Source organism: Xenopus laevis, chromosome 1S (genome assembly GCF_017654675.1).
Source record: "Xenopus laevis strain J_2021 chromosome 1S, Xenopus_laevis_v10.1, whole genome shotgun sequence".
NCBI lineage: Eukaryota > Metazoa > Chordata > Amphibia > Anura > Pipidae > Xenopus > Xenopus laevis.
In genome coordinates this window covers 117,918,140-117,938,920 of record NC_054372.1, presented here as the reverse complement: position 1 = coordinate 117,938,920, position 20,781 = coordinate 117,918,140, and the positions used below count along the sequence as shown (strand labels likewise).

Below are 20,781 nucleotides of genomic sequence, written 5' to 3'. Positions count from 1 at the left end.
TTTTGAGTACATTCTAATTTATTAGAGTAAAAAAATTTTGCATCAATTCAGAATTCGACCTCTGATAAATCTGCCCATAAGAATACATAGTTTCAAAAATATGCTCAGTAACCCCTTCATCTTACAAATCCACCTATGCGTCTAAAGTTATATCCAAAAATATGTATTGCTTTTGAGGGCTGAGTTTTGATTTAACAATATACAGCATGAACAACTGCATGGAAAGGCAAGGATGTTTGTCATAAAGAACATGCCAGGTCACGGCTTAACTGTACGAAATTAAATTTCAAGTAGAGAATACAGAATCTCTCAAAATGCAGAAAATAATTGTTAGTCCCAGGTGTACAGAATAAGAATACTGAATGATAAAAAAGAAAGAAAAATAATTATAGGGATCAAAGGACCTTGGAGCTTAGAGTACATATAGTCTGCACAGGACATTAATGTGAAGTAGAAACACTTTGTGTACGACACAAAGCAAAATGATTTCTCTAGTACTCTTGTGTTCTGCGTGTTTTTTTGAAAGAATTAATGCTACAGCATGACCATATACCAATTCCTGGAACTGAAACGGACCTACTTAAGCAAATCGTGATCTATAAACTAAGCTTGCCTAAGGTTTGTAAAGGCCTGTGGGCAATCAAAGCTTGCTCTATTTGTTAAAGATCATTATGGATCAATACCTGAACCAGTTTTTGCAAACACAAACACACTGGCTTGATACAAAGATGTCTCATTCCTAAACAGCTATATAATATACCAAACAGAAAACAGTAAATGCCCACTCTAACTATGAACAGAAAATAAATAATGTTAACAAACATAATAGTCATATTATTTTATATTATTAATTCTTTTCCTAAAGATATAAGAAATCTCTGTGGTCATCTACACCATACATTCTGGCAGACCTATTCTATCACAACAAATTCTAGTACTTGTACTCTAGTAAAAGTTTAAGGTATAATATGCAAGGAAAATTATAGTAAACAATGTTACATTTTCCATTTATATTTTTAATTGGCTTTTCTTATCAGTTGTGGAAACATTTCCATTCCCATGTGTATCTTGGTAATATGAGAAGGAGGCTTTTGATCCCATGTTAGTTTAAACCACTATTATTTAAGTTATTTTAAATATCCCTGAAGAATATGTAATTATGCCTATAATTCCCTCAGGAGGGATCCAAGACAAATTCTTTTTTTCTTCATGTGGAACAAAAAAACCTGATACCTTGTGAATTACACTACTGTATATATATCGCTTATTTAACGTTTACTCAGCTGTATTTCTTGACAGATAAATGGGTTTAATAACATAAATGTCCAATGACACCCTGGCATTCGTTTCTTTAATAAACACAGGATATATATTGTAAAGGATTGTATTGTACTATAATGTAATATGCCCATCATGTTTCACACATGTCACCTTTACAAAATATAATAAAGCTATTGTCTATGAGGTAGGATAGGCACTAATCTTACTACACACAGAGTAAGAAATACTACACATTTACTACACAGAGAAATCCACAGAATTCTGTAGAATGCTTATTGTGAATGTTATTACTGCAATTAATAATTTAAGCATTTCAGACTGATCACACATGACATCAGGGCTAGTAAAGGTTTAATTGTGTGGTTCACTAGCAATATATAGGCCAAATAGCCTGAAGTAAGAATGTGACCTTGAATGTGACCTTATCTGGTGTTCACTATAATGAACAATGATTAGTATGCAAGTAGTTATGTTGAAATAAAAATATACATAATTATTTAGGTGGTTTAATGAATTATAGTAATAATAATGTATACATACTTCAAAGGTTTCCTCTTTAATCCAAGGGAGAACTGTGTTCTCTTGGCCTATGAGACTACTATGCTTTCCCACAATAGCTGCCTCAGCAATCCTACAGTCATATGAAAAAGTTTGGGAACCCCTCTCAGCCTGCATAATAATCAGGAAATGGAAGGCCACAGGCACAGTTGCTGTAAAACCCAGGTCTGGCAGGCCAAGAAAAATACAAGAGCGGCACATGAGGAGGATTCTGAGAATGGTTACAGACAACCCAAAGATCACCTCCAAAGACCTGCAAGAACATCTTGCTGCAAATGGTGTATCTGTACATCGTTCTACAATTCAGCGCAATTTGCACAAAGAACATCTGTATGGCAGGGTGATAAGAAAGAAGCCCTTTCTGCACTCACGCCACAGTCGCTTGTTGTATGCAAAAGCTCATTTAAGCCACAGTCATTTTGGAACAAAGTGCTTTAGACTGATGAGATAAAAATGTAGTTATTTGGTCAATAAAAAGCTCTTTGCATGGCGGAAGAAGAACACCGCATTCAACACATGCTGCCTACTGTCAAATTTGGTGGAGGTTCCATCATGCTGTGGGGCTGTGCGGCTAGTTTAGGGACTGGGGCCATTGTTAAAGTTGAGGGTCGGATGAATTCAACCCAATATCAACAAAATCTACAAAGACATTTATGCAGAGGGAGAAGTACAATATTCTGGAATGGCCGTCACAGTCCCCCGACTTGAATATCATCGAAAATCAATGGGATGATTTGAAGCAGGCAGTCCATGCTCGGCAGCAATTAAATTTAACTGAACTGGAGAGATTTTGTATGGACGCATGGTCGAAAATACAGAAACTCATCAAAGGCTATGGCAGGCTTCTAGAGGCTGTTACATTTGCAAAAGGAGGCTCAACTCAAAGTATTGATGCAATATCTCTGGTGGGGTGCCCAAATTTATGCACCTGTCTAATTTTGTTATGATGCATATTGCACAACAGGGAACATGAGAACACTTGGTTTTGTAACGGGATAGGAAACAGAAAAATTCCCACAAAATGTTTCACATGCTGATCAAATATGAAAAGACCAAGTGAAAAGTTTTAGCTTTTGAACCATTTTATGTGTATTGGCTTTATTAAAAGCAGTATCTTGATAATATCAGATTTCTGAAGCTGACAAGATTTTGGTTTATGTTGAGGATTGATTGTGGAGATTTTCATGTAGTTCTGTGGCAACTTTTGAGACATCTGCTTTACATCAACTCACTAATTACAACTGGAAAGAATTACCAAAGACTGAATGTTTTCCTTGATAAAAGGTATTGTTGTGCATATATGAAGCTTCATGTTTTCATTATGTTTCTCTAGAATTAAAGTCCACATTGCAGTGTCAGAACATTCTACATCTAGGAAAGAATGATGATAATAAATACAGGCACATTTTGTACAAAGATTTTATTCCCCTGTAAAAAAAATTCCTCCCAACTTTTGATAAATATGTCTTTGCTTTTAAATTTTAACCAGATCTCACATGAATAAGTAATGCATTTTACGTTTTTGTTCCATTTTTTTATCTACCTCCCTTTACACTCTCCATACTCTCAAAACAAATCTCACAAAACTCACTTGTCCTACTTCTTACTAGTACAAATGTTAGGTAGTCTTATTCTTCACATACAATCCGGCAAGTGTTTAGAAATTTTATATCGGGTGTTGTTTAGATAGACAATCTGTACTTTTATTCAGCTTACTTATTAGATCTTATGGTCACACAAAATGATTGTTAACTATCAATGCTGTTTAACATTGTACTGCAGCTAAACAACATTCTACAGCCCTTGAACACTGCAAACACTACTTGGGAATTAAAAACCAATCCTGGATGCTCTGAAAACAGGTTAATTTTTAATACAGGTTAATCTATTTTTCTGCATTGCTGAAGTGAAGTGCCTCAGCCCGTTAATCAAATGATGTCCTCCTTCTTCTTCTAACAGATGTTATCACTAGAGGTGAAAAATTGTGATCATGTAGTTCAAACATTTAAATAAATAACAAATAATAGTTTGAAATAATGTTAAAGTAATTTTTGGGACAAGAGACATGATTTATTATAGCTGATCTATTCTTTATCAGATCCTAACCATCTATCAAAGTAAGAACTGCATGGAATTGGTTGAAAATACAGTGAAACCTCAATTTATAAATATTTTCCACCACGTTTTACATATTTTTTTGTGGTACCACCTATATATTATGCCAAATATATTTACCTGATTTTCTTGGATTGACACTATATTCTTGTGGTCCCCTAAATATATAAAATGGGGGTTCTATAACAGCTACAATTATAATATTTACTGCTTTCAAATCCATATTTTGTTTTATTGACCAAAATATACTGGTCATATATTTAACTACTGACGAAGCAAAGTTTATGTGCACAGATGGCTTACTAACTTCCACTTTATCATTGCATTTAAATATATTATCACACCTTTTTCAGTAACTTCTATGACATATTGTGTTATGCCGTATGTACAAGTGTGATGTCATAGCAAAGTTTGCTCCCCACTATTTTTGCATGGTTTAAAAAAATAATACGTTACGCATGTGGCCATCTTATTAGTCTAAGCTGTCAATATTGCACCCCCAATGAAATGACAATAAGCAACATTCAATTCCATATAGATATTTCCGACAAATTCACAATTCAGGAGATAGTCTAACCTAGTTATCAGGTACCTTGCCTGAATTGGTTTGTTTTGGGTGCCCTATATTATTAAATTGTCCCTTGGTGCTCTTGCTATAGAGTAATGCAGTAAAGCACCAGTAGAGCAACCACAATATATATACTGTATAAACGTAACTTGCTTTTATCGATTAATTAGTTAAAATGTGTGTTAACAAGTACTGTTTTATAATGCTGTACTGGTATAGCAAAAGTATTCCACCAGTTTGGCCACTACCAGTTTCTGTGCACTGTTTTGGAAATAGATATTACCCAGATTCATCCCAGCACAGTTCAAATGTATATCACTATCTATCTATCTATCTATCTATCTATCTATCTATCTATCTATCTATCTATCTATCTATCTATTTATCTATAGCTGTCTTTATATACCACTACTTAAAATGTATGTTGTTTATTACTATTTAAAAAAACCTGCCCACACTGTATAAAACACACCAAAGAAAAACAATTCAGACAACTTATCTGACACATAATCTATGACTAATCATAGATAAACACCTACAACATTATTGTTAATGAGCTTGAACTCTAACATTATTTTTGTGAGGTATGAACTGAAGTTGGCAACAAAGTTTTCCTATTATCATATACTGAGGAAAATCTCTACTTATTCCCAAATTCTGTAAGTCTGAGAAGCACCAGCACCACAGACTTCCATAATTCAGCACTTCAATTCAGACTTGTAGAACTACAGACTTTTCCTTAGAGTCCTCATCTCCTTTTAAATGATTATATCAGACTATTAACATGCTTGCTATAAAAGTATTGTTATTCCATTATATTTAAATTGTCTATAAGTACTTTTCTATCTGTGTCTATCTCCACCTGGTAGATCCAAAATGTTTGTCATTTCCATAATTGATGCATTCTTTACTGGTTCTTATTTTAAGTAATCATTACCCATCCAACCGAGATTACTGTAATGTTTTTGGTCATAATGTCTAGACACACTAAGGGGGTTATTTATTAAAATCCGAAAATATCGGAGTATTTTCTGAAAACTACTCCGACCAAACCCACAAAGGTTTTTTCCCCTTCTTCATCACTACATTTTTCCAAAAATTTGTGTGTGAGAAAAAAAGTTTTTAGATTTTCTGCTCAAATTTTTGTCCGAAAACCACCAAATCTTCAGATTATTACACGAAACCCAGCGCAGATCAATATTGTGACTTCTCCCACTGACTTATATACAACCTTGGCAGGTCTGAGATTCCAGATTCTGACTTTTTCCATAAATCCCGAATTTGTTTCCTAGTTTTTGGCATTTGGACTTTAATAAATAACCAGTGTCAACATTTGTGTTCTGATGTTCCTGAAGTCGTTTTTAATTTCAAGAAAGTCCTTCCTAAATTAGTAACCACACTCCATTAAGTAAATTATGCTGTATTTTTAAAATGTATATATTCCTTGATATTATAGACTCTCTTGCTTTTATACACAGTATGTCTTTGTGCATTTAGACATCCAAAAATGAGTTTAAGATACAATCCTAATCCCAGTACTATTTTTCCTAAATAATTTAAGGGTGCAATAATTCCTCCAATACTAAGGGGAACATTTGTTAAAGGTCATATTTTACAGGTCGGGCTTTTTGTTGCTGAAAAATGTGGGGGGAAAAAAGCTGGACTCTTTGGGATTTATTATGCCACAACACTGACACAAATCAGAAAATACTCCAGCTAAAATTTTTCAAACTCACGTTGCAAATTGCAACTGCCCCTGTTCAACTGGAAGATCTGTCTTGCCTTCATTATCCTCAAGTGTTTCAGGCATTTGAAGCTGTTTTTTGTGCAAAAAGTTTTTTTTTACTGAAAAAGTTGTTTTTTGAGCGACAATTCAAAATAGTCGCATGATTCTGATTTGTCACACAATTTTGTTGTGATGTGCTTTTTTTCGTTCAGATTTTTTAGTAAATTAAGGCCATTCACGGTTGGAAGTTTTTTACATAAAAATTAGAAAGAAACAAGTTTTAATAAAGAACAAAATGTGATTTGTTTGGTGTTTTTACCCCTATTTAATCTTATAATCTGTCAGATTCAATTCAGTGAGAAAAAAAGTTATTTCACGGGTTATCATGTAAAAACTCATAACCATAATTTAGTTACAGATTTTCCCATAGACTTCCATAGATTTTTCATGAGTTTTCTGAATTAAATTGGATCTCAAATTGAATCTCATCCATGATTTTTCATGTGATAAAATTTTTCTCACTGACTGGAATCAGGACCAAAATGGGGTTTTATTGTAATATGTATCATGTTCCCTGGATTTTTAATGTATTCTGCAATACATCTAATACTAACTATACAATCTAAATACAGCCTGTATCTTTTTTGTTTTTTTTATTTTAAAAATACTTTCCTTTCCAGCCCATCTACTTTATCACATGCAGTCTTGAATTTATCTTTATTATGTCCTTCAATTCCAACTTCTAATTAAAATCTTGTTTTCACCATTATAGTTCTGTATTTTGTAGATCTGTTTCATTCCTCTTAATTCTCAAATGGTATGTTAACTATACATTGATTTTGATGATAACTAGTTAATTGAAACAGTAATTGCTTTCAACGTTGTATTTTTTATTTTAATTATTACATCCTTCTTTTCCACAAGTAGTTTTACATCCAAATTTCCAATGAATTTAAATTAACTTCATTGCTATTTAACATAGTCATGAAATTCTCAGTCTCAACAGACCAATTTCAAATGAATTTAAGTCTTTCTATGTACCAATAATATTTCATTTGGCAGTTCCTACAAATCTAACTTTAACACAATGCTTCATTTTACCATAATCCATTTATAAATTAGCATATTTCAGCACAATAGAATGCTCTTCATTTGATTGTTCTGCATTACTCCATCTTGTTTTATTCAAGTGCACACATTTCCACATCATCCAGTATATAAATATATATAGAGCTGTCACAACCTATAATTAGCACTTTGAGAAACATATCCACTTACAGATGAAGCCACTTGGATTTGTGAGTTAAATGCGTCATGACTCAGGGTTAATTGAATAAACTGTGTTATCTAAAGTCATCTTAACTCATTTAATGCATTTAACCTTTTCATTAGCATACCAAAGCACCATTGTTCACAATGGTGAATGCTTTGATTAGGTGGGATGTTGTGACACAGTTTTCTGTGTTAAATGAGATAAATGGGATATCTGTGTTTAGTTATTCTGTGTCAAACAGATAAACCAAAGTGGCTGCATCTGTACATATCCCTGGAGGTTCTTAATACCACAATGGATTTTTGGTGAAAGTAAAGTATACATGTACATGGATTTTCCTACATCAAAAACTGGTACTCTGAGGGAAACCTTTAAACCTTCTCCATGGGATACAAAGCAACCAAAATACATTTTCAGTGCTGCCAATGGTACACCACACAGAACTGGTGGAAAACCCATTTTAGCACAATTATTAATGTGCCATTGCCCTTAAAATATTTTGCACATAGGGCCTGCCCTACGGGTAAGGTGCACACCACAGCCATTTTCCGAGGCAGAAGTGCTCCCATACAGTACATGAGCACATGTACTGTATGTACTGTATATTCCTATTGCCCTTATTGCTCTTACACTTCTGCCTGGGAGAATGACCTCTTATATATTTTAATTTTCAAACAAAATTTAAAAAAATCAGCTTCAATAAAAGTATCAAAGCTTACACCAAGGGGCAGATTTACTAAAGGGTGAAGTGACTAACACTGGCGATGATTCGCAAGCATTGCCATTTTTGGGCACTTTTCTGATTTACTAATGGGCGCAGGCGTAACTTCGCTAGCGAAAGAGACAGATGCTAGCGCTCATTTGCAATCTATCGGCAGGCGAATTTTCGCTCTCTCGAATGGACAATTCACTAAGATGCGGATTTTACGGAACATTACCTCTTTTGCCAGACTTGCCTTCACCAGCTCAGACCAGGCAAAGTGCAATGGAGTACATAGATCTTCCTCATTCTATTGTTACTTACAGTACATCATATTTTTTTTTCTTTTTTTCAGAGTGATAGCCTGCAAAAGTCCTTAAAATATTTTTTGGGTAACAGGGTTCCCCCATACATTTTCTAACATATGGAACATAAATTATACACTGGGCTTATGCGTAGAGCATTATACCAACTCTATTGTCTTTATTTAGGTTCCGTGGACTTGTGTAATGTAATGTATTTGCTGCAACATATTCGTCCATTCAACTATAAATTTCCCGCTGAATGCAAATTAGCCTGATCGAAGACCTCTAACGAAGTTGCGCTAGGATTTGCTCGCATTGCCAAAGTAACGCTAGAGAAAATTCTCCAATGTTCGACGCCCTGTACTCAACTTCGCATTTTAGTAAATTATCTCTGTCTGAGCAAATTTTTTCGCACGGTGAAGTGTTGCAAAGGCTGCTTAGTAAATTTACCCCCAAGTGGCTTAGTTAAGGTCTCGCAAAAATGGACACAGTAGTCATCTCACAAATAGGTGCTACTATTAGTTGCAGATTTTGCCTCTGTACCATTGACCTTTCAGCTCTCAAATGTAATAAAAAAATGTAGCACTACAAGCTTCTACAGCATGACAGTTGCAGACAGTGGGATGGGTGTACAGGCAAGACAATCTCAAAAGTTTCTTTCTTAAACTGAGAGCTCCATACTCAAAATCCTGTTCTGATCCTCTATAGAAGTGCAGGTTGTAAAATTCACATTATTTAAATATCCCATATTAACCCTGGTCCTAAGTTAGTCTTCCCACAGATGCCTGTACATTTACTGCACCTACTGATCTGCTCTTACCACATACACACTTATATACCATATACAGAATACGCTATACATACTGTATACTTTATGTACTGTATACCCTGGTTTAGAAATGTGTAAATACAAGGCAACAAATTTGCAATAGATAAAGAAATTTTTTACCCAAATACATGCCCAAAAATGCAATTTATTGCAAATTTATTTAATTTTTATGACACATAGTAAATTTCAGTTGAGATCATCTTTAAAGACAAAAAGGAGAGTATCCACAACATTCCTATATTATTTTCTCTTCCTAGCATAAAATTTGAATATCATTTTTATAAATCCTGTATCAAACGTGGAGATATTTCACTTCTTTGTACAATACACTCAGTGGGTTATTTATCAAAATCTGAAAAGCTCTCACGGACTTCCCCCCCTTATTTATCAATAAATTTTTCCGAAAATTTCTTGTGAAAAAACTTGAGAAAATCAAGAAAACTGCAATTTTTTAGGATTTGTTGCTGAAAACCACAAAATCTTTGGATTATTTCACAAAACCCAGCACAGATCAGCAGAACATCTGTCATTGACTTCTACATGAACTCGGCAGGTCTGAGTTTTAATACTTTTTACTTTAACTTTTTTTACACCATCCAAATAAATCGGAAAAAAGGGTTTTTTTTCTATGAAAAAATATTGGGTCTTCCCTTTACCAGAAAATATCAGACTTTGATAAATAACCCCCTCAATGCTGTTCCCAAAAACATTCCCAGCAGCATATCTCCTAATAATTCCCCCAATTGCAGATACAAGTATCCAGGGGTGATAGAACATAAATAAGATATGTTCCGATCAGTTTTTTTTGTGGACTGTTCAAGACTTTTTTTTTGCAGTACCTCATCTTAGAAAAAGGTGGAGACCAATCTTGTCTGACTTGAAATTTTATACTACAAAAAGATTCAATAATAAAACCTGCATTCAATGATACTGTACAGATTACAGGTGTAGGGTATTTATGTTGAATCATATGCCTATAATCTTCATCCAATTAAGGTTATACACTGTTGTCTGTCAGGATTAGGGTAGCACCAAATAGTGCATTTAGTTCAGGCAAACAAAAACATAAAAAAGCAACAGAAGTAATTAAAAACAGATTGCAAGCAGAAAGGAGTAGAAGATTTTATGAAACACTTATGCTATAATACTGCATGAATTTATGTCATATATGCAACACTGCAACACAGTCAGAGTGATCTCTCTTAAACTGGCACAGACCAATATACAATGGTCTTCTGAGTCATAAAGTATGAAAAATATAAGCACATTGAAACAGAATTTTTAACATTCATAATAGTCATAATATGTCAGAAGCCTTCACATTAAGGGGTTATTTATCAATTTATCTCAGTATTTCTAATATTAAACTTTGAGCAACTCCAAATTCCCGAATGGGCCTTATTTATGAAGAAAAAAGCCCGAAAAAATAGCGTCAGGCAAACTTCGGAACGTTCACCAAAAACTCTAAATTTTTTCTCGGATATCGTTACGGACATCAGCGCAGACACTGGAACCTTCCCCATTGACTTATACAGGACCTCGAGAGCTTTTAGATGCTGGGGATTCACATTCAGAGTTTTTAGACCATCGGACTTTAATAAATCTCAAAAAATTCATTGCTGTTTTGTTGCTCCGAAAACTACAAGGTTCGGATATTCGGAGCTTGATAAATAACCTCCTAAGTGTTTACTTATTGACAGTATTTTAAATCCATGTGCTGCTTTAATTAGCTAGTGGGAACAGGCACCTTTTGTTGATAGCATCACCACCTACTTCAGAAGACAACTATGTGTAATGTAGAAGAGAAATTGTTAGCAATCATTCAATCTATGATTTACCACTGGTTTCATGCAATCTAAATGTTAAAAAAATGCTCTTCAATCTATGATGAACACTGTTTTCATTTCCTCTATGAATGTACAACCCTACTGCAGTGTTATAGCATTAGTGTCCCACTGAACATGCAGATCATTCAGGAGATTATACTTAGAGAAGGACTTACATGGCTGTTGAGAAGAGAGCTTCTGTGACTCGACAGACCGTCAGACTTTTGCAGTGTCTCGATCGCCATTTCAATCTGATAATAGAGGTCATTGGAAAAAAAAGGCTCAAGACAGGCTCACATTAAAAAAGGAAATCAACATTAACAGAATGCTTAAGGTTTATATGTAATGCCACATTCAAAAATGACTAAAGAGAGGAGACATGCAGTTCATTGACCCAGTTCCACCACCAAATTAAAAAAAGGAAAAGCTCTCAAAAACACCTAAATGAAACCAAAAGCAGAAACAGGAAATGTAAAGGAAATTAAAGTATATTATTTATATTTGGAAGAATGTGAAACTCCAGATGGAGATGAAATAAACTACACCTTGTAGCAACATTCAAGTGGCTCTGTGTGGAAGCTTGGAATTGGAGTCTTATGCCAAACAGGCCCTCTCTGAGTTAAAGCAGCCAGATATAAGATTAAATTCGTATAAAAGCCTCCAATGAGCCAGTGTTTGAGTTTGCAATGTTTTAGGAACAAGAGCCTAATAAGCGTATGCCATTGGCCAAGAATAAATAAAGCCAAAGGTTATGTATTAAGCATACTGTATGTCATAGGACCCTTAATACAACTACTTTTGCCTTTTGAGTGATACAAGACCAAAAATCTCCATTAATTGTACGATTAGGTTTGTGTACTAAACCACTAAGCTAACTGCTTAATTGCTACTGCACCTTAGGTCTATGGCCCACACAGCCATTTCCAAAGGCCAATCCGTCCCATGTGTGTAGTGACACTGTGCAAACAGGGCACATTTTTAGCCAAATAATGTAAAAACAAGAGCTTTCTGTCTGAAATCTTCTGGCAGTGACAGATGGTTCATGTTCATTCTTGTCACTACAGACAGGAGACTAGTGTAGGAAGGATCTAGCTCTTCCACTACCTGTGATATAGGCCTTAAGGTGGCCATACACGGATAGATCCGCTCGTTTGGCGATGTCGCCAAACGAGCGGATCTCCCTCCGATATGCCCACCTTGAGGTGGGCAATATCGGGCTGATCCGATCGTGGGCCCTAGGGCCCAACGATCGGATCCTAGCGTTCACCAAACGGGCGGTCGGATCGCGGGACCGCATCAACGAACAGATGCGGCCGCGATCCGACGGGATTTTTAACCCCATCCGATCGAGATCTGGCCGACTTGGTCTGTCGGCAGCTTTTATCGGCCCGTGTATGGCCACCTTTAGTCTATACACAAAGACTGAGCTAAACCAGAAGAAAACCATTTAAAGTAAACCATTATCATGAATAGTAATAAGGTGTGGTCTAAACAGTGCTAGAAATCTGATGCCCAGGAGAATATAGTCTGTACGTAGGGTTTAATTCATGTTTATTTTTCCTTAATTATGGTGTACAAGAGCATAGATTAAAAAGCACAGAACATTTCTTTTCTGTATATATGAATTCATAAAAAGGAATTAGGTACTGCCATACTGATTGGATCTAGGCTTAGAGGCACTCTCTGTTTGTATTTAAAAAAACCTAATCCAGGCCTGGATTAACGTTATCCTTTTGGCTAGCACAGTCTCACAAAATGCCTTACATAATTACAGTTAGTACACATGTTGAAAATTAATGGCATAATAGTTTTATGTATAACTCCTTTTGACATTTCCAGCTATAGATGAAACTACAGAGAAGCAGGGGTATGTATTTTATACAGTATGCTAATGTTCATTGACAAAGGAACAATTTTCTGAGTTCCAGTGCTCTCATCTAATTTTTTGTGACTAATGTATATTTATGTGGTTTTAATCAACATGTGACAAGTGAGGTGTACTGATGAATTTATTCAAGTGGAGCTGCTGAAAGGGCTGAGGAGTGTCTGAGACAATCTAATATGCTTCCTTCAAAAAGTCACCTTTTCCAGCAAACCCTGGTTTCGTTTTGACAGCGGAGGAGCAGTGGAAAAGAGCAGAGTGGGCTGAAGTAATAGGTTTGGAGACAGGTAACTCATTGAGAGTGAAAGGAAGAGGAAACTGGATGGTGTTGGTGCATTTTTGCACGCTTGACAAGGCCTTGCAATGCTTAGCTGCTGACACTGAAAGGCTGCCTGTAAAACACTGTTCTCTACTATTTTTAACTTGGCAGAATAAACTAATCACTTGCTTATTAAATGGTGATCCTTAAACATGTACAAATTAGTAGGTGCCCTTCAAACCCCCTTTTTAAAGTATAAATATTGTATATTTTTTATATCATGTATGGATCTGTCTATTCTTGCATGTTCTTTTTAAATTGTAAACAACGGCAGGTAGTGTATAATTGCCTTGTAGTTTAGAGGCTCATGGGATTCTGCTGGAGGAACTGAGTTAAATATGACATTAGTGTAAGAGTTTCTTCAATTAATATAGACCAATGTTACTGGACTGCTTTTTTCTTCTCCCTGTAAGAATAAAAAAACAAGCGTAATGACTGATATAACTTACAGGGAGAAGGAAGACTGAAGGCACTTAATAGGAAGCATGGGAAATGATATATTCACTGGCGCTAATTTGAGGGGAAGTTCAACCTGAGAAATAACTTTCATATATCTACATCATTTATAGAACTATATTTTGCATTAGTATACATGTATATATTGCACACTTCTAATATCTGTGGTGTGATTACTATCACTAAAGGCATCTTTCCAACTAAAGATCAGCAAGTGGCACCTACAGTGTTTTATTCTATACAGAATTTAAGGACTTAATGCATCATTTTGGTACAGTAACAGTTCCGTTAAACCTCGGTATCACCCGATAATTTGATCACAGCGACTGATGTTTTTGACATTAGTGATTTATGGCTGTTTCCATTAGATGCCACTAATGTGATGTTTCTAGAGTAGCTGAAGTAATTACCAGCCAATGTAACGTTGCTGAAGAAGAAAATAAATAGCCAGGGCTGTTACAACAGGGCATTTTTTAGAGCAATAATATGACAATTGTGACTATAACTTAAGCTGCACTTCACAGTAGTTCAGTAACCTGAGACTATTCTCTTATTTGGTCATGGACGACCAATGGTTTCTGAGAAATATTTAAAGTACAACAATATTTGTTCTCCTTCAGCTATCCAATCATTTCAAACTCAAGAAGAACAAGATGTATTTGAGACCTATACTTAGCCTGTAAAAAAAAAAAACACCTGAGAAAGTGAGAATAATTAGGTTCTAATGTAATAAGTCAGAATATTTATTCAGTGATGCGTTCATCTACAAAAATTCTTTTTCATTATACCAACAACATGATTCATTTCTTTTTGCTATCAATTGGGAATGTGACCTTTTCTGTCTAATAATCTTTTATTTAACCTTTGTCTGAACATACACAAAATGAAAATGCAGAATCACAGCATGATAAGTTGCAAGTAGCCCAGCTCAGTTTGGGAATTGCATATGATTTCAACTATGTAAAAAATATACCAATTAAATAAGTCTCAAACGCAATGGTGAACACTTGATTCTGCATATGAATAAAAAGTAGCATAAAGAAAATGATCAAGGCTGCACAGGCTAGACGGAATTATGTTGTTTCAATTCATAGCTGGATGAATATTTTTATCCTGCAATTTATACAATTACATTTCATCTAGAACATAGGCTTAAAAAAACAACAACCAGACATTTCACAATGGAATGCATTTAACTCTCATTCAGCCACAGAGGTCGGCAACATATTCGGCAACTTCAGCAGAAAGATGCTGAAGGAAATACACACATTTATATGACCTGCCATGGCACACTGTAAGAGCAAACAGATTTTTTTATATTCAATTTTGAAGTTTCACATGGGGCTAGACATATTGTCATTTTCCCAGCTGCCCCAAGTCATGCGACTTGTGCTCTGATAAACTTCAATCACTCTTTACTGCTGTACTGCAAGTTGGAGTGATATCACCCCTTCCCTTCCCCCCCCCAGCAGCCAAACAAAAGAACAATGGGAAGGTAACCAGATAGCAGCTCCCTAACACAAGATAACAGCTGCCTGGTAGATCTAAGAACAACATTCAATAGTAAAAACCCATGAGACACATTCAGTTACATTGAGAAGGAAAAACAGCAGCCTGTCAGAAAGCATTTCTCTCCTAAAGTGCAGGCATAAGTCACATGACCAGAGGCAGCTGGGAAATTGACAAAATGTCTAGCCTCATGTCAGATTTCAAAATTCAATATAAAAAAATCTGTTTACTCTTTTGAGAAATGGATTTCAGTGCAGAATTCTGCTGGAGCAGCACTATTAACTGATTCATTTTGAAAAAAAAATTTTTTTCCCATGACAGTATCCCTTTAAAGTAACTGTTCTTGACCTATGACAGATAACATCACTTAACTCCATTTATAAGGCCATATTTTATAGGTTTTATTAGTGGCTTGTGTATTAAATCAAAATTAATGGCACACCTCCTAAAAAAACACATTCACTTCCCTTAACTAACCTGAGTTCTCTACTTATAATGACACAAACTCTAAATAATTTAACCATATGCTCTCTCTTATTTTCTTCACACATCCAAAAAAATTTCAGAAAATATATCAAGTGAAAAAGACAGAGAAAAAACTAGCCTCAACTTAAAGCAGTAGGCCAATGCATGATTCATATGAATATACGGTTAGCTGTTCCAACATGTACTCACTGTTGCTGGAGAGGCTCGAGTTGTATGACTCACAGAATGGCCTGAGTTTTCCATTGCATTGCCAATCAGGTAAGTTCCACCAGTGCTACTAATGATTTGTCCTCCAGTGACACCCATTTGAATTCCTCCAGTTCCCACCATGCTGTGTGTTGAGACCACTGTTGTCACCTGTGCTGATCCAACCTGGGTATCAAAGTAATTCCCACCAGTATTTTGGCTGTACATCTGGGTTTCTGTGTAAGGATATGTTGTTGTCCGGCTTAAAGAGAAAAACATAGAAGGATAAACAAGTGATGTCCCACTTAAGGAACAATCCTGTTGCCATCAAATGTGCACTAAATATGCTGGTCTCTATTTTTAAACCAGAAAAAAACATGCTATTAATTGTCACCCCATTTTTACAACAGGTGCCATCTTTTTCTCTTTGGTAATCTTCGGGAAGAGATCAGCACATGCGTAGTTCGAGCAATCTTCAAGTTCGCGTCAAAAGTGACGAAGCACCCGAAGAAGACTCGAAGATTACCGAAGAGAAGAATGCGCTGGAATGGGTTTGGTTCTCCTTTAAAGTGTCCCATTTGTCATAGCCCTTAAAACAGCATTTTGTTCTCTTTAATATGAAATAATTCTGTTCTCCTATACTTTACCTCTGGCTGTATAACATACATATAGCTAGTTATTTAAACAATAAAAACATGAGATCTAACAGGGATTGCCAATTTGTATGTAAAGGCAAAAAAATAAAATCCAATTTTTACTTTCTTTAATGAAAAAGAAACCTATCTACAATATACTTTAATTAAAAAATGTGTACCGTTTTTACAAGAAACCTGACTGTATGTAGTGAAATTATCCCTTCATTTACTGCTGTGGATAGGAATTGTCAGACGGTCCCTAACTGCTGGGCAGGGAAACAATCATACTTATGAACAGCAGGGGGAGCCCCCACCTTACTTCCCAGCTATGCAGAACTCGAGCAGCTTTGTTTGTTCCCCTGTAAAGCAGTCGGCGACTGTGTAGAGATTCGTATTGGATTTTATTTTTGCCTTTACATCCCCTTTACTGTTTCCAACTCCAGCTGCAGGGATAAAGATCATGGAGCCAGATTTAAACAGATAAACTGGGATTCTATTTGGAGGATTATTTTGCTGCAGCCATTGGTTCTGCAGAGTTGGAGAAAGTTTGTATTAAACAATACAAAAACTATAAAATCCACATTAGATTACATGACAACACAGGACCCAGTGCAGTCTGCATATTCTGATATTTCAGTCTTGCTGTATTGGCTTCTGGCAGATATTATTTGACTTGTGCTGTTTTGATAATTTATGACGATCCCTATGCAGCCCAGACCACACTGAGCATGTGCACAGTCTTGGTCTTGCAAAGATGTTTAACAAAGTTACAAGATGGTGAGCCTCTGTGGCCAACTTTGAAAGCATAAATCATTTGTTTTATTGGGCTTGTGGTGCAGTAAGTTCATATTTATGTTTAGTATACAAAATACAGCATTTCTAGCCTTTTATTTTAGACTTTACTACTCCTTTAAGCACAAGGGGGCAGAGGAGGGGGATACTTGGGAGTACTGAACAAGATGATGACAGCATCCTATGCACATTCAGTATGGAGCATAGGGTATTAGCATTTATATTGACGTATACAGCAGTTACTGATTTTATATCTCCTTGTAAATATTGATCTTGTTAGAGATTTACAGGACACCATAGGTATTGTTTTCAAGGCCATGGTTACAAAGGTATATAATAATACAGCATTAAATATATTATCTTGAATTTGGCCCACTTCCTTTTTCCAAAATGACTGCACACTAGGTAGATGCTTCTGCTGCCTACCCTTAGTTCGAGGCTTGTGAGCAGGTATGAAACCCGACTGGGGAAGTCTCAGTCAGCATCCCTTTTATCCTGGTAGAATTCAGTCTGTCTGTTCAAACTGAAATTGTCATCTGACCATACTATATTAGGATGGGTCGTTAGCAGATTAAGATGTCAGGAGCAGCAGCCCTTGGCTGTTCCTTCTTTTATACTGTTATTGTATTGACAATGTATAATTTAAAAACTGTATAGCATATAGAAGAGCTAGGGTTTAAGTGGCTACATAAATTGTTATAGGGCTCAAGGTTTAGGTCATGTATCTATAATCTATACTTCTAAACATTTACAGATGTACAAATACCATTCTGCATTCTTAATAGATTTCTTTTCAACATTTTCTGATAGAATTCAAAATGAAAAGAAAGCTTTATTATAACAGAAAGGCACTAAAAAATGGAATCCGTGAACTTTAATTAACACTTCTTGTGAATCGTAAAGATCTGTAACTCAGTTCCTTTCTAATGTTATTATTACATTAGATATGGCAACCTCTGTTAATTTCCATGACCTTAGCCACAATTAGAACATGTTCTCTGAGACACAATATAAATGAAGGCAGGAACCTGGGACGCTGCTGAGAATTTTTTTTGACATTTTTTTTTACATTCTGTAGCAGGATTTAATGGCTTCAATAAAATGTATATTCGTAAATGCACAATTCATTGTTGCAATACGTTTTCACCTTTAAAGAAAAATAAAGTGGTTATCCAATATGATTCTATATGACTGTATTATAAATCTCTCTACTAAAAGTCTAACTACAATTAAACTAAAACTGCTAGACTGGAACACACTAAATGCAATCCAACTTAATTACCATTGGATAAAAGCACAAATACATGTTTTTTTGAAAAGAATCTGCATTTTCAGTCTTTTATGTAATTTGAGTGGAGAAAGGGACATAGGTGTTTCAAGGGAAATAATGAAGGCTTTTCTCAGATTTTGCCTTGCATCCTTCAACACTTTAATAATAACCCTACTCCAGGCTTTTAATTCTATTTCCAGTTTCTTTCATTCAAATCCATATTTTGATTAAAAACCTATTAAAAACTCTTTTTTGTTGTTTGTCAGATTGCAGTTTCAGCCTGAAATACGATTCCACTGCATGTGATAGCCCTCTGAACTAAGCCCCATCTTTTTTCAATTTATTCTTTCTTTCTTGTGCTTCAGAAACTTAACAATTCTAGGTAGAACATCTGCAACAGATAAAATATTCTGATTATAAAAGTGTCAATAACCAGAAGAAGACAACTCAGATGTATAACTGTCCAGGGGGACTTTCAAAATCAAGGGGCAAATTTACTAAAGGGCGAAGTGACTAACGCGGGCGAAAATTCGCCAGGGTGACGTCATTTTGGGACTGTGCCGATTTACTAGCAGGCGCTGGCGTAAATTCGCTAGTGAAGGAGATAAACTGTATAGCTACTTCGCGAATTTTCGCTCTGGCGAATGGACATAACTATGCAAATTCACTAAGATGTGGATTTTAATGTACGTTACCTCTTGCACCAGACTTGCCTTCGCCACCTCAGACCAGGCAAAGTGCAAAAGAGTAGATAGGAGTTCCTAGTTGAAAAATTTTTCTAAGTCCCAAAAAACTCTGGCGTCTTTTACTTTTTACAGGGTGATAAGCTGAAAAAGATTGTTAATTTTTTTTTGGGTTTCCTCCTTCCCCCCTACATTTCCTAACATATAGCACCTAAACTATACACTGGGCACATGTGTAGGGCAATATAAGACCTCTATTTTATCTTATTAAGGTTGCCTGGCCTGGCCTTGTGTTGTGTATTGTAATGTATTTGCTGCAGCATATACGTCCATTGTACTTTAACTTCATGCCGAATTAGGCATCGCTAGTGTAACTTTGAACTGCTTATCATATTATCACTAGCGCCACTTCACAAGCGTTCGGAACCCTGGACACAACTTCGGATTTTCATGAATTAGCGTTGTCCTGGCTAATCTACGCCTGGCGAAGTGTTGCAATGTCAGCGAAACCATCGATGGCACAATTTTGGAGGTAAGTAAATTTGCCCCTAAGAGTCAGACGCTCTACAAATGTTTAGGGACTGAAGCACAATGTAGTGCTGATGCTTTACAGTATATTATTCAACAATATAATATTTTATTTGTATAACACTAAATTCAAGCACAGTCACCAAATCTGTTTTCCTATGGCAAAGCCACTAAAATGCACTTTTGTGAAGACTGAATTGTTTCATGCTACCAAACAGCAGTGATACTCCCCAGAGCAATATCCCTAAAACTGAAGTTAATGTATAACTCTAGAGTAAAACTAAGAATCTTGTGCATCCAGCAGACATTTATTTTTAAAACCTTTAATCATACTAAGTAAGTATTAAATACGTTTTAATACAATACATAGCTCTATCTTGTAAGAGGGTCAAAGCCAGGACTGTTAAATATAAAAGGTTTAATGGTTCTTCTAGATGGGAAAGAGTGCAAACTTACATTGCTCCATTTGTGTAGACTGTGTCACTTCCTTCAACATATTGTACTTGTGCTGGGTAAACATGCTGCACTTGCTGGACAGCCTGTACTTGCTGAACCTAAAATTAAAAAAGATCATTATTACAAATAGCCTATACATTGACAATAAGGGGCAGATTTATCAAGGGTCTAATTGAAAATTCTAATTTTTAAATTTATTTTAGTGTTATTTGACTGGGGAATAGTCCCAATACAATTTAAAAAAATTAGAAATTCAAATTTAGAACAGGTGAACAATGTGGCCAGTTTCAGATTGGGATTTAGATGTGAATAGTAGGGTGTGAACAATAGAAGTGTTACAAGTGGGAACAATGCAGGGGGGAATTACATGTGTGAATACAGGGGATTACAGTCTGAAT

General features: G+C 35.6%; 1 protein-coding gene across 3 annotated transcripts in view; it reads right to left on the bottom strand.

Moving 5' to 3' along the window:
* The window catches only part of rfx3.S (regulatory factor X3 S homeolog), a 179,794-nt gene that overhangs the window by 32,928 nt on the left and 126,085 nt on the right, over window positions 1-20,781 (bottom strand). For all 3 annotated transcript variants that reach the window (XM_018241623.2, XM_041580129.1, XM_041580130.1), the window contains exons 4-6: window positions 20,384-20,481; window positions 16,023-16,281; window positions 11,358-11,432 (exon numbers count right to left, since the gene is read on the bottom strand). In XM_018241623.2, the coding sequence (XP_018097112.1) occupies window positions 11,358-11,432; window positions 16,023-16,281; window positions 20,384-20,481 (432 nt within the window). The remainder of the gene's footprint in view (window positions 1-11,357; window positions 11,433-16,022; window positions 16,282-20,383; window positions 20,482-20,781) is intronic.